General features: G+C 43.1%; 1 protein-coding gene across 1 annotated transcript in view; it reads right to left on the bottom strand.

Annotated features, from left to right (window-relative positions):
- Window positions 1-13,789, bottom strand: part of LOC102377764 (urea transporter 2) — a 21,442-nt gene extending 7,653 nt beyond the window's left edge. The window contains exons 1-6 of the mRNA XM_014524989.1: window positions 13,717-13,789; window positions 12,682-12,735; window positions 5,790-5,952; window positions 4,924-5,113; window positions 2,920-3,048; window positions 1,291-1,483 (exon numbers count right to left, since the gene is read on the bottom strand). Of these exons, the coding sequence (XP_014380475.1) occupies window positions 1,291-1,483; window positions 2,920-3,048; window positions 4,924-5,113; window positions 5,790-5,937 (660 nt within the window). The 5' untranslated portion in view covers window positions 5,938-5,952; window positions 12,682-12,735; window positions 13,717-13,789. The remainder of the gene's footprint in view (window positions 1-1,290; window positions 1,484-2,919; window positions 3,049-4,923; window positions 5,114-5,789; window positions 5,953-12,681; window positions 12,736-13,716) is intronic.
- Window positions 13,790-15,293: the final 1,504 nt, after the last annotated feature.

The raw sequence follows: 15,293 nt of genomic DNA, 5'->3' as shown, positions 1-15,293 counted from the left end.
TTTCCCTTTGGCCTGTCAGCAAAAAAAGGGCTTACAGTTTTGGAGAGCCAGCAGACATACAAAAAACTAGAAGACGGTTCCAAGACGATACCTTTTATTAGACCAACTTTCCCAGTTGGTCTAATATTAGGAACCAGTATTTGAACTCTCGGTTCCAACTTTTGGAGCCAAGAGTTTTAATAGTAGACCAACTGGGAAAGCTGGTCTAATGAAAGGTATCCTTTTGGAACCAAGAGTCCTAGTTTTTGGTATGTCTTCTCGTCTCAGTCCAACATGGCTACCAAGTACACCCTGGAGAGCCAGCAGGGCATTTCTATGCAGTCTTCTCTTTCAGCTTTCAAGTCATCCATGCAAATCAGAAAAAAAGGTTTCTAATTCCTTCACCTAATGTGTCCTGATTGTCTTGCTTTCCCCAAACTTTCTTTCTTTGGGGTGACCAGGAGTTTGAAGTACATTAGCAATGAGGGATCAACGAGATGAACTACCCTCTGTAGGGGCGCGTATAGTTTCTGGTTTCATAATATACCAGGTGGAATGGACTGCCTTTTACATATATTTCTCATTCTCATTAATTAGAAACTTAAAAACAACATCTTTCTTCACTGGTTTTTATTCCCCACATGGTGAAAGCTGGTTTCTTTCTCTTGTCTTTCTTAAGATGTTTAAAATTAAAATGTCCTTTTTTACAAGCTTTTTTTTTTGTACACCAGCATTAATTAATGAAGGGGACACAACTTTGGAATAACACTGACTATTTAATAGGCGCGAGAGCACTGGAGCATAAAATATTTGTACGGGTCCGGCAGAAATATTGACTCTAAAAAAATTGGTGTGTCTGCCTGGACATAGATTTTTAATGCTAGCATTGTGGTACTCTCTATATGCTAATTTCTTAACAAAAGGCAAATTATGTCTTAATTAATACACTGTATTATTTATAGATAACACAAAAATGTAATCCTGGCTTTAAATGAAATTCTGAATGCAGCCTTAAGTATGCAGTCATAACCAATGTCTCCATGGTAACGCATACATTGACTCCAGAGATTAATTGAAGATGATCACATATACCGATAGGTCCAGTTGTCTACAAAAAGACACTTGGCAACTCTAATACCGAACTCATCGCAACAGGCAATCATCATAGTCAAGCATCACGCATTGCTTTGTAGTTGCCAGGTAAATACAAAATTATATGGCTGCTTCCTTTCTTTGTCACACAAAATAAACAGCTATGGCACTTTATGGGTTTGCTGTGTAAATGGAGAAGGATCCTTTTGTGACTCTTACCTTTGGCACTTCAATATCAGTCCAGGTGATGTTAGGTACAGAGGTTAAAGGTTGAATGAGTGTTGCAGGGAAGAAGAGGTTATAGTGTCCGGTGGCAGCCACATATAAAGTCAGGGCAAAGTTGAAAGGCAAGGTGAAAACAGGAACATCCCACTTGCTGAAGACTGAGCCTAAAGCACTGGTGAAAATGGGGCTGAAAGAGAAAGACAAATGATCTTACTACAAGTTGGTGAGATGAATGCCTCGGATCGCGGGGACTGGAAAAACTATCTATGATTGTGACAGAATAATATATGGCTGTAGGAAATATATGGTCTTCATCGCCTCTGCTTTTTGTTAAGAATTGCTTTCATTCCAGAAGTTCTTCCAATAACATTGGGTTTATTTTTGGGCACCTTGCAATTCCTACACGCCTACTGATACACTGCAGCCAGCAAAATCCAGAGTTCATTTAGGATAATTCTATACAATGACCTTTACCTATCAGAGGATTTTGATTATCCTAAATATATTCCAGACTCGATTTAAGCTGGTGTGAACTGGGGAAAAGCTCCATTGGTTTGTTCAGATCCTTTCAATTTACATTTGCTGAGGACTGGCCCTGAATTTATTAGTGCTAGAGCCATGCTATAGCCATGTCCAAGTGAACTGTAGGAAAACGTGTATCCTCATTTCAGTTTATACACAAGGCTCATCTAAATGCAGAAAGGCAAAGATATGTGCATTGCAGCAGCACAGCTGGTTATACCTCTGCGCACACATCTCAGGCAAACAACAGATACTGAATTTTTGATAACTCCAGCAAAGTATTCTAGGTTCAAATAACTGATTCCTCAAATTCTAGTTGTCTGGCAACTTGCCTTGATCACCTTGTCTGCTGGGCAAGCAAAATATCATTAGCTGTTTAGTTTTCATTAGCATCAATCATGATGCTTTAGGGCAGTTGAGCATGGTTTTTTTTAATTGCCTGTAGTAGTAATTATTTGTGACACTTTTATAAGCTTGCTTCTAGCGCCCATTTATCAAAGTAAAATAATACAGAAATGAAACAATTGTGCTTTATGATGGTAGGGAACAGTGAAAGTAATGTTTCTGCTCACAGTAAAAGGAGTCCTTGAAATACAGCCATATGGCTAATAGCTGAGACTTGAACACGAATTTGATGTGCTAAATTGTAAATTTATTTTAAAAAGGATTATTTTAAGCTTTAATAAGGATAAACAGTGAGGAAAAAAAAGTATTGACTTAAAAGTAAATACCTATCTATTATGATTTTATTAGTTTAAGACAGGTCGGAAATGTTTTTGGGCAGACTACCAAAAACACCTGCAACTTCAACTTGTAAGATGTTGGTGTGCCAGGGGCGATGGTGGGGGAGCAATGAGGGGCCTGATCCTTGTGGCCATGCAGCCCTGGCCCCTTCCCTGCTCTCTACCCAGAGGCATGCATGCAACCAAAATACCTTTGAGTGCCACACGCTGGCACCCGTGCCCGGGTTGCCTACCCCTGGTTTAAGATCTCCGGCAGAAAAGAGCATAAACATTTTCTGGTTCAAGAACAGGAGGAATGAGAATCCAAGCAAAGAAATGTTTAGGTTTTCACAGAAAACAAAGCCCACGTGTGACTTACCATGTCATGGACATCAGAGCAACAGGGAGAAGAAGCCACCAGTAATAGTCTCCCTTGTCAGAGAAGACAGCCATGAGCAATCCCACCAGGACTCCATTATAGCCGTGCAGGCCTGCTGCTATGGCTGATCTGTGAGGACCAAGACAGTTGCCTTGAAACCTTTCATTGAAAAGCCTATAAATACTTCATGAGCATTGCCCTACCCCTCCATCTGCTTGGACTCTCTGCTCCTTGTGCTGGCAAGTGAATTTGCAGATACCTTGTGTGTCTTGTCAGTAGATTTACACTAATGTAAAACCGGTGGGGGAGGAAGAATCAGGCTCTGCTGGTCTTGGCTGGCAGACCTATACTATGTTCACTTTTGTCTTGGGTTTCAGGTAATGGATTGATCCTTCCTTCTATGATACAGGCTTCTTGGTGACTGTGGGCAAGCTATTTGATTTCTTTAGGATTCAAGCCCTATCTGTGCTGTGGGGATACACTTCTGCCTGTTGCCCATCCTGTTGGCATAGACTGAGCGCTCCTGGGGGTATGGTTGCCTCTCACTTTGAATAGTTTCTAACACAACGGGGCCGTGATGTTGGTTGGAGTTGTAGACACTAGCATCATACAAATGTAGTGAACAGCCTGAGTAGTGATGGATCAGTACAGAGCGGTGAGGTTATTCTCTCTCCCCTTGTTGATGAGAGAGACAGATCGCCAGCAGGGAAGGGTACTCTGGCAATTAGGGAGGACGGGTCAAAGTTTGTCTTGGGAGAAACCCAGCAGGAACCTGTAGCAGGTGCATTGTGGCCACGGCAGACGCTAACAAATACTGCGTCCAGAAAAGGGTCAGCGCTCCCAGCCAGAACCTCAGCCCCAGAAGGGGACAAAAAAATTGATATTAAATAATGACAGCAGCAATCCTTCAGTAGTACTGTGGGGGACCTCCAAGTACAACAAGTTAAACAAGATGTATTGATTAGGTTGGGGAACTCTCACAATGTTCATTCGTTCTTCCTTGAAGTGCCCTGCTAACCCCAATATCAAAAAAAGAAGGCTAAAAATCCAAAAGGCACATAATGTGCAGCCCCCATCCTTAACCCAACACAGGCTCAAATACAATCTGCCCCAAATAATAAATGCACAACCCTTAGGCATGAATACACATGCCCTCTAAACCTCCTTTGCAGCAAAACCAGACAGGTTAACAGCTCTGGACTCTGCCACACTTAGTCCAACAGATCCTCTGCTTAGAGTCAGGACTCCCAGGGCCTGAGGTGTTTAAAGACCGGGGATCTCTCAAATGTATTTAACAGCCCTTGCAGAAGCAGGATGCTGGCTCCCGTTGTCCCTCTGCTGTACCTGTGACATGTTAAGGTGTTATGCCCTGTGGCTATGTGTCAGAGTGAATTGTGTAGTTTTACAAATAGATTAGACAAGGATTTGTATAAGATGGTTTGGATAGGGCTAATCCTGCCCAGGCAGGGGTTTGGACTAGATGACCTCTCAAGGTCCTTTCCAGCCCTCCTTCTCTATCATTCATTGCCCCAGGAAGACTATCCTAGACTCGTGTAGAATAGCAATGATTGTATTTCTCTGGATACTTTAAACCAGATTCTCAGCCATAGTACGATGACACCCTGGGGTGCCCCATCATCTTTTCAAGGGTGCCACGAGATGCCACACAATATTAGCTCCACTAGGTGTGCAAACACGATGCGCAAGATAAACCCACCATTTTCCAAGAGCAATCTGTAGTGTTAAAAGCGTTGTCTGTGTGGTCTTTCTGAGTTCTTTGCAATAGAAGAATGGCTTTATTATTTTTCTGTAGTCAAGAAAGGGGTGAAAACTAAGCCATTTTCTGAGGGGTGCCTCCAGTTTAAAAAGGATGTGGACCGCTAATTTAAGCAAAGACGACACTAGCTCTTGAACACCAGCAAAAGGACAACATTTAAAAGAAATGGATCTTGTTTCTCACTTGTCACAGCACTTCCAATGTGAATCTGAGTTCTGGAGTCCTACCTATCCTGGCTCAGGGTAAGCGCGGTTAAAGTTGAGACAACTGTTCCTAAACAGCCCGTGATTGTCCACCATGGGCTCTGGACCAGGAACCCAGCAATCAGGATCAGTCCACTGAGAGGGTTGTTGACAAACATCACCTGGGATGTCCCGCGCAGGACCCAGTCGATAAACTGAAACACGAGAGGTTTATCTGCAAGAGATCCAGTTAAATGCACATATGAGATGGATCCAGGACGGCTTTTCTTGAAATGCACCAAGAATCTTGGCAGCAAAACGGAGACAATGCATCAACAAGACTGTAAAACCTGACTCAGATTTATTACCGTCTGCACACAGTTTTCCAGCTGGAAAGCTAACTGAGATGAATGGCGTCGTTCCTGGAGTTTCCGGTTATAAAGTACGTGGGGCTGGTTTCATACCAACTAGTTTATTTATGATGCCTGTACCTCAGGTTGCAGATAGCATGAGTACCCCACCCCCGCGGATTGATTGAGGGGGTGAAAACACGCTACATATGTGTAATTTAACTTCAGGCTTGATGTATATCACTCTGCGGAAAGGAGGTGGAAAGTTTTAAGAAACAACCCAACATAGAAATAAATACCTGCTGTCATGCTCGCCAGATGAAATGCACTTCTCTGCAACGGGATGAGCCCAAAGGAGTGCAAATCATCTCACTCCTCCCCTGCTCTCAACCCCTGGGTGCTGTGGTAGCCCTTCGGACAAAGCCGAATTGCAGTGGAGACGTGGATTGGTACAATAATTTCTGTTCTAGTAGGAGCTGAAGAAGATCACCCCCAACGTTATTCATTAACTACCATTGCTTTTTTGGTGTGCTGTAATTGGCTGACATGAAAGGGGGTTACCTCTAAGCCAGTATTCAAACTCCTTCATGTCTCCTGTGACGTAGCCAAGGACTCTGCAGACTCTCTTTCCACCTTTGCTCACTGGATTCTGCTTTGTGGTCTTCCTCGCCCCGTTCGTTTCTATCTTAATGTCGACACTGTCCTCCATGGCAGCTTTCTGACCCTTTGGTGAGATTCAGGAAAGGTAATGATGCATTACATAATGCCCCAAAATGTCCATTATTTATTCTCTCTGCTACATGGTACTAATTGCCCACTGCAGCTGGCAGCTGCTGGAGGGAAAGTGGCCTGTTATGGAAATTTCTGTTTCTTAGGACAACACCAGTATTCAGCATAGTTAGCACAGTGGTTCCCAAATGGTGGCCTACAAACCCCTGGTGGTCCGTAAAGCCATGGTAAGTGAGCCATAGATTGCACGCACCCTTTCTTTTAAGTAAAAGTTGGATGATCAAGTTCATAAGAGGGGTCAATTGATGGGGAGGTCCAATGGTCTCCCATAAAATTACCAACTGCAACACAGGGAAACTGTTATAATAAACACACACACTTCTTGAGATCTGCATGAGAAGATCCTTAGTCTCCCTTTAGCTTCTCTATATGGCTCAGCAATATTTTACTATATTCATAAATTTGAAGGCCAGACAAAATCTTGGGGATCTTCTCCCTTGCCTCACATCAGAATATCAGCCTTTGTTTCTTAGCCCGTTATAACTTGCATTCAGCTTAAACATATTATTTTGCAGAAATCAGTCAATTCATGCTTTCACTTCAACAGGGCTGAGGTTTCAGATGGGAGTTTTTCTATTGACTTCTATGAAGTCAAGATTTAAAGCCTCCCAGACTCCAAGTGTTGGGGACTCCAGCCCATCCTCTGGGAGCTGCCTCATTGATTAGATGGTTTTACTATTAAAAAGAGAGAGAGAGAACAATTCTCATTTCCAGTTCACATTTGTCCAGCTACTTCTTCCAACCATCCAAAAATGACAGTAGGCTCACAACTTCCTCGTCAGTCACTTAAATGAGGGTGAAGTTTACCAGTTCAGATAAGCTTTAAGTGAAAGACTTATATAAAATTTACCATGATTTTAGTAGCCTGATTTCTTCATATACTGAACTGTCATTCAAGAGACTAAAGACCTAATCAAAGATCCCTCATTGGCATCAGTGGGATTTTGCCAATCAGACCCTTATAAGAAGGCAGGACCCTAATGATAGGCATCATTGGCTCGGCCAATTCCCAAACCTTTTAGTTTGCTTCTAGCTGCTTTGAGGGATTGGACCAATCCAGGCTGTGACTGGCATGGTTTAGTCTGGGGTGATCCTGACTTGAGCAGGACGCTGAACTAGATGACCTTGTGAGGTCCCTTCCAGCCCTACTTCCTTATGATCGTATGTGATAGGATGTTCTTGTTATTTCCAATGTGGTTCCTTGTATTTGTGGGTGAAGATTCAAGGTGCTAGTCTTAGGGATTACATTGGTTAATGAGACGATGAATGCAGGGAACTGGAATCAGCGGCCCAGAAAGTCCCCTCCAGTTTTGTGACCCTAATTGCAGAAGTAAAGAAAACTTGGTTGCAGTGAATGGAAATGCAAAGCTGTATCAGTTCTGCCTGGCAGCTTACTGGTTATATAGAAAGCCAAGAGCAGCAGTGCATGCTCAGGCAGTCTGGGTGCGAGTACAGAATTTAAATAAGCCAATTTTATTTTTAAGTCAACTATTGTAGTGATTCCAGGGTCTCTTTGCACTTATCACTAGGCTTTGTGATTGTTGGTAACTTTATGCAGTTGTGGGCACAGAACTCACGCTCTAAAAGTACAAGCCTATCTTACCTAAGCCAGTGGATCTCAACCGAGAGGGGTGCTGTGGTGTGGCCGTGGCTGCCTTGAATCTAACACGATTGAGAAGCACTGACTTAAGCTAAGGGAGAATCTCCCTTGGGTCTCAGCAGTTTAGGGTCTGTGACAGTTAAGTAGTTCTGATCCAGTCTAATGGACTGAGCGGTGACATGAACACTCTGGCCAGTTTATGACTGTATATCTTTGCACGACAGAAATAAAACCCCATGAGATTGCAGAGACATGCACTTTCACTTTGATTGAGTTTTCAAAGCCCCCAAAATATGCCGGTGCAGCTGCTTCACCAAAATGAGTGCATTCAGCATCATTTATTGCAGAAGGGGCTCAATAAATGGAAGCATAAATAATCAAAAAGGAGGAGTGAGCAGGAAAAGGAAGAAAAGGATGATAATAATAAGATCATGCAGTTACTTAATGCTGTAAATATACAGATTTTATGGCTGATTGGTCAATTTTAGTTTGTTTAACCTCGCCACCCTTCATGAGTTTCCTGAGAGTAACTCCTACATTTGATTTGCATTTTTTCATTTTATACCCCTTATCTCAGAAGGGGGCATATTCGATCACGTTTAGTATAAAGTTCAGCAGCGGGATTTTCCATCCGAGATAACTGGTTGAATTTTGAAGCAAACAAGTCTAAATTTGAGCAAACAAATGATTTTCCCCATTAATATTATGCAAACAAACTGGCTACGTCATAAAAACAAGGCAAAGTGTGTTTTGCGTTCATCAGGAAACGCCGTGTGTATTCAGTGCTGGGATTCCTCACATACTTCCTTGCATTCTGATTGAGTAACAATGGACTACTCAGGAGATGTTCGGCAGTGCAGAGTATTAAGTTCACGCTACAAAATGCCCAGGTACCTGGTCAATCAAGTTGTATGATAGAAAACAAAATGGCATATGCTGAAGTCTTTCAATTTAGCAAAGTGACTACTTGACCAAGAGGTGAGGAAGGAATTTAGGCATGGGCGTGCGTCCTAATTAAGCCATAAGGGGAGGTAAGTGCTCTGCTGAATTGGGGCCTGAATGAATAGTGAAACTGAAACATTCCTATTGGTTGCTGTGCAGGCAGATCCTGCACAGTGAAGCGAAGTATTTAAAGCAGCTCCCACCAGCCAACCACAGTTCGCCTCTGTGCCAGGGAATTCTTGCCCCGAGACACAGATTAACGGTGTCGCTTTAATGTTCCCAGCCTCTGTGAGATGCGAAGTCCTAAATCTACGAGAGTGAGAGTTGCTCACTATGTTGATCATCACCAGTTAGTGGATGGCATATTCTGAACCTCTTAAAAAGATGCTCACCTAGCATAAATGACTGTTTTTAAAGGCCGCATTCACTTCTCCATCCCACAAGTCTCAACACAGAGGTCTCTACTGGGTTCACGCTGGACTTCCATGAGCATAACTAACTGCAGAATTTGGGATGGTTCTCAGTCCCAACCAGTAACGCAAAGTTAGAGGAGGCTGTAACTTTGATGTGGAAGTGCCCTTTCCCCTCCCTGCTGCCTTGGGTGCCAGCCCCAGTGGAAGGCTGCCTTAAAATTTTGCATACCTGTGCTTCTTGTAAAATATGAATTTTTCATTTCTACCTAGCAGAACTTTTACAATCTCTGCTCTCACCTATGCCTGATAAAGGGTGAGCGTGCCCCAAAGCTTGCAAATAAATAAAATAAATTTGTTTGCAAATATCTCGTTGGCCTAATAACAGATATCACCTCTTCCATGAGTTTTGATTCCTTTTTCCTGTGCTGGATTTGTGTCCAGGCTCCTGGAACTGCTTCCTGGCTTGGCCCTCTGGATCGATCCCCTTCGGGACCTCCGGGTTGACATGGCCTCGTGGAGGGCTGCCCGGGCTCTTCTGCCCCGGCCAGGGTCAGCCGCCACCCAGTTCTGCTCGGAGGGGTCACTGGGGACCGATCCAGAGGGCCAGGTCAGGCAGCAGTTCCAGGAGCCCGGCCACAAATTCCGGTTCACCCCGGTGACTGGCATGTTCAAAAGTGGCAGGCTTGGTGGGAGATCGCGGGTGTGTGCTGCCCAGTGGTGGTGCCTATTCGTTAGGTCTGTGCCCATCAAGTGAAGTGGCTGTCAAGAGTGGACTTTTGTAGGGGTCCCAAATATTGTTCATCCTTATCATTTCATGTGTGATAAAGGGCAAGGGAGAAGGAAGCTGAAGGACACTCATCTTTTGTGGCACAGCAACATGGTACTCCAAACGCAGGCTGCGATCGGAGTGGACTGTAGGTAGGGTCTGCATGGGATCGTAGAGACCAGATCCCAGGCTCCCATTGACTTCTGTGATGCAGTAGCACAACCCAGATTCTGCAATTTTGTTGTATATACATCATAGCTCATCTCTGTATACCATATTTTCCCCACATACAATGTACACCTTCTCCCCCCAAATCACCCCTCTCCCTCGGAATCGGGGTGTGTGTATTAAACTAGGGAGCTAGAAGCAGCCTGGTTTGGTCTCTGCTCCACAATGCAGCAGCTCTGGCATTACTCATCAGGCAGCGGAGGGAGTCAATGACCCATTTTTCTTCACAAATGTTAAAGGTCTTCACCCCTTGTTTATGGTCTTGATGCTCCATTAATGAAGCTAACCTTTCTTAGGGGAATTTCACAATCTGCTAGGATTATTGGTCTCTCCTATTTTACAGCTCTAGCTCTTTTCGAAATCAGAGGTCCACCCATGGAGACCAGTCTTCAGCAACAGGTAAAAGCTTTTAGTTAAACAGGAAAGGACTGTTAATAATGATCAAGATGTAGCTGCATCTCTCCTTCCCTAGAAGCAACTCCCCTGCCCCCTCCTCCCTCTTTCCCAGCTTCGGGGACAGAGTGCTTTGTACAACCTGCAAAGTGTATGCCGAATTTTCATGCCTCAACCTAGTGATCAAAGGGAAGCTGAAATGAGATCTGAGCCCTTGGAAAAATGGGTGCAGAGAAACACAGGAAGTTTTAAAATGTGTTTAATGATCTGCATGACATTTTAAATTATTTGATAGAGGTATTCTGTCCAGTCTGAGATATTCTGACATATGAAAGCTCAGTGTGGCCAAACTTTGAATGTGTCACTAGGGATCCTGGTTTTCTCTGATAAAAAAAAATCCCCAATTTTCAGATTTTTTAACCTGAAAATTGGGGATTTTTTTTTTTTAATCAGAGAAAACCAGGATCCCTGGTGATGTGATTGGAGTAAACCTAGAACAAGTCTCTCAAACTGATTGTGTTTGCCCTATATATCCAAGTACAGTGCAGACAATAAATTGATCTTCAGTGCTCATCCTCTTTAACAAATATAAATGTTATTGAAAGTAACTTTATACATAATTGATTCCTGCTCTCCAAAATGAGGGGGAAAGACCTGGGGGAGGGGACAACTGGGCAGTGATAGGGAGCTCAAATTGTTGCTTTCACTGTTTTGATTTGTTTGAAGGTTTTATTTGCCTTGCTGATTTCTGTGATTCCATAAAACTGTGTTTTATTTTAAGATTTCTCTTAAAAGGTTAACTTCCTTTCTCAGGTTGATTTCTCTAAAACCAGAGTAACTCCATCAACTTCTGTAGCTGCATTCTGGATTTATCATGGTACCATAATTTACAATATGCTTCCTGTTAATATTTGGTGAAACGATTTAAAAACTGGTTGAGGCATAGACCTGAGGTCCACATTGTTAGAGTTTCACTTTGCACATGATATAACTCTCTATATAGGCAGGCTCCTTCTTTCACTCCCACTGGAGCTCTAGGGCATTTGTACATGCCACGTTTTTTGCCCTTGCACTGCAATGGCATGACTTTTTGCATGAGCGGGATTTCCAGAGGCTTTAAAAGTCTTTCTGGTGCTTTAAACTAAAACTCCTTGGATGTAGTTTAGTTTGGCTCTCCAGGAATTAAAGCATCGCTTCCATGGATATGTTGCATGCAAACACAAAGGCACTCAAAGATGTGTAGTGAGCCTCTTTGTGGAGCTGTGCTGTAACTTTTTTGTAGTTCACCCCATCAAATTGCTGAGGCTTTCAAATTGCTTTTGCTTCTTTTTTGTTGTGCTGTGTGCTGGTTCCCTGCTCCTACAGCTGGGTGGCAAGGCATGGGGTGGGGGGCCCCGGGCTGGGGGGAGCAGTGCAGGGCCATCCTGCTCTCCTGCAGCACCATCCAGGGACCCGGCTTAATTCATTCAAGAACCTAGTACATGCAAAGACCGATGTGGTGCTCCAAAAGAAACAAGTTTATATTTTATAAACCTATTTAATTTAATGAGGATTAAACCGTACAACATGTACAGGTGCCTATAGATGAATACCCAGCAACAATTAGAGGCAGAAAGCAATCAGAATGCAAGACATTCACTCGCTCAAATTGTGATGTTACCCCACTATAGACACAGAATAACTCTATTGAGTTACCATGGATTTTCACTAAGGCAACTGACACCCAGTTATCATTCATTGCTTAAATTCTCCAATTATTCCAGCTGCTTTTTTGATTTCTCTCACCTTGAGAATTTTGAGATGTTAGACAAATATCTCACTGCAGCCTGAGTAAATCAGACTTTAAAAAGACACTCATATATAAAAGAACAATACTGCTGAAGTAATATATTTTGCGGTTGTGAGGTGGAGCCTATAAAAAGGAAATAAAGCCATATGAGTTTCTGATATAGAAAATTAAGTCGTGACAGTGATGGAAAATGGATCTATTGTTCTTGCTCATGTATTTAGAGCTACACTGTGTCACACAGCAAAGTTCTGGTCTTAACATCATCCTAAATCTAGCTCCCTTCCCCTTAACTGTGCATTGCAGTCACCCCTTTCTGTTCCCACGAAATCTGATGTAGTTTCTCCTGCAAGCTGCAAACCAGCAAACTGCTTGCTGGCATTTGAATCCTGCAACATGTGACTTCTTAGCATTGCTCACCCTATGCAATAGAGTATCTATGCATCTAGGAATCCACTTGGACAATATATATATCATGAGACATACATACTACTGTTCTTGAAGTTGGCAAAGGAACTTTTTAGCTCGATACTCACATGTAAGTCTTTGCTCTGTTGTGCTTGGTGGGTTTCAATCTTTTCCCTGTAACTCTGCAGACAGAAAAAGTTTCCAGTTACTCTCTCCTGTCAGCTACTATTTTGCTCTCTTCTTGAAGAAATTCCATTTTCTGTGCAATTTGAGGGATTGAAAGTAGCACAGGGTGCTTGTTTATCCATGCAATTGCTACTGCACAATTACCTTCATTATATCTTGCTTTTTCAGACTGGTTATTGTGAAACATTTATTCAGCCAACTCTGCAGGAGAGTGTTTTTAAGGAATTCCTGCATCCTACTACAATAGGGGAGAGCAGCCAAATTCTCAGCTGGGGTGAGTGAGCCCAGCTTGATTGAAGTCAGTTAATTTCTGCTCCAATATATCTAAGCTCATGTTGCTAGATAGTAAGTACAGGGTACATACTGGCAATAGAAAGGTAGTGCAAGAATTTGCACACATGCTATCCCATGTAGGACAAGGCTTGTAATACTTGTATTATTCTTGCTAGAAACAAGGCATTTATCATAGCTAAATGCCTTTTTAAAGCACTCAGTTAAATGGAACCTGAAAAATAGAGCTCCTGTGTAAGGATCCAACATTCATTAAATCCATCCCCATTTCAGTGTTCAGAGGTCTGTCTCTGACTATGTTATCTCTGGACTCATAATCACATTAACCTCATATCATTTTGTATTGGTCATTTTTCATTTGCAAAATTAAAAGGCAGTAAATAGAAGAGACTAGAGAGAGTCAGTGTATTTCTCAATGGCATAGGCAGTTGGGTTGATAAGTGCAATTATCCTGGTTGGCAGAAAACTGGTGGCAATTAATATGCCAGTGCCATTCCCTAAACTCTGTTTTTGACTTGAATCTGCTTTATTTACTTTCATTTAAGAGGTACTTAAAAAAAAAAACCCAACTATTTTTATTTTCCTTTCAGGAGGAAAAAAAGCACTTGCAGATAAATAAGTATGTTCAAACCCAGGGAACAGCACAGGCTGCTGTACATTAAAACAAACAGACAAACTCTTCTTACCTTCCAGGTGAGTGCAGTGAGGCAGCTCTTGCTGTGCACTCCAGGGTTATCTATTCCAGCAGGAGGGCAGAGTCGAGGTAGTGGGAAAGGACAAGTGCCCCGCTGGTTTATATAGCCTTGAAGAGCTCCCAGTCATAATACAGCTAATTAAAGCACTTTCTTTTTTCCCTCCACCCTCCCATGTTGAAACCATGTTGCAGGCCACTTGACTCCCTCACCTTTTGTCTGCCTTTGTCCTTGGTTGCCTGCCAAATGTCTTGCCAAATGCCATCTTTCTTCCTGCTTTTCTTTGGTTCCACTAAACCAATTTCCCCCTCCCCGGGTCACTTAAGTGTTAAAACTTTGCCATTTAAGCCACAGAAGGGGGCTCTCCGCGAGTCTGAGCTGGGCATGCCTGTGATAACGTGGCATCCAGGAAATAAATGACCACCCACCGAAAGCGTCACACGACATGTTGAGGTGGAGGGTTTCTTAATAGGACCAACTACATCCCCTAGAAACTGAGAAGGCTCCAGAGACTGTACCTTGTTTCCTTACAATATTTGGGTCTGGATTTGACTCTAGCCCCTACGCCCAAATCCTGAGGCTGTCTGGAAGTGTGTGGGGCTCATCTTGGCTACTCTGCGGCAATCTCTCTTAACAAGCTGAACTTCTGCTCTGGGGGCTCTCTCATGAGCAGTTTTTTAACAAGTTACTTGAGAAATTCAAGTTATTTTTTTCTACCTGGGCCCCCTGGACTGTGGGAAGAATCTGGCACGATACAATTCTGGCATATTTGAGAAGTTTATAAGGCAAACCTGCATAGTTGTGACAGGCAGAGAGAAGGTATGGAGGGAGAGTCTTGGAAGGGTGAACAGTTTGAGAAAGGGCAGAGGAAACCCCGTGACCTTAGCTTTTTTTACATGGACTTAAAACACAGTTTGATATCAGTTAAGGCCTTCAGAGACTAGTGTGAGGAACACAGGCCATGAGATTTCACCTGTGGTTTCAGCCTGGAGACAAAGGGCTGGGAATTGAAGTAGAACTCGTTAGGTTTTTGTGAGCATACGGACTCAGGCTCTGCATTAACTGAAGTCCATTAAGGTGCCCATCCCTGCACCAGCTAAACACTGATTGCATGGAGCATATTCTGAAGAAGACCTTTTTGAGGGCATTCACTTTCTTCAGAGCTGGCCCAGGGTAGCAAGAGTCTGTGCTGGGACTCTGACATCACGGTAATTTGTCACAAATCTCACAGGCGCCAGCCACCCTTTGGGACCCAGCCAAACTCTAATGTCCCATAGTATATGGTATGCAAGATAAGCAGAGGTTACCCTGGGAGGCTATTTTGATCTTGCTGTTATTTACCTTCCTTCTCTAGTTATGATTCACCGGAAGGAGAAAGTTTAACTGGGATTTAGGAGGATGAATTTTGTATACACAGAGCTTTCTCATGATTCCTCGAGGCCAAGACGTGTCTTGAAAGCTGGACTTGTAGCCACTTTTGCCGTCCTCACATTTTGGGTCTGTTCAGCTAATTTGGTGAATACACACAGCTTCTTTATTACTCTGATATTTGCACTGCCTAGGACCCACTG

The sequence above is a fragment of the Alligator sinensis genome, unplaced genomic scaffold (assembly GCF_000455745.1).
Source record: "Alligator sinensis unplaced genomic scaffold, ASM45574v1 scaffold518_1, whole genome shotgun sequence".
Lineage (NCBI taxonomy): Eukaryota > Metazoa > Chordata > Crocodylia > Alligatoridae > Alligator > Alligator sinensis.
This window is presented reverse-complemented; position numbering and strand designations above follow the sequence as displayed.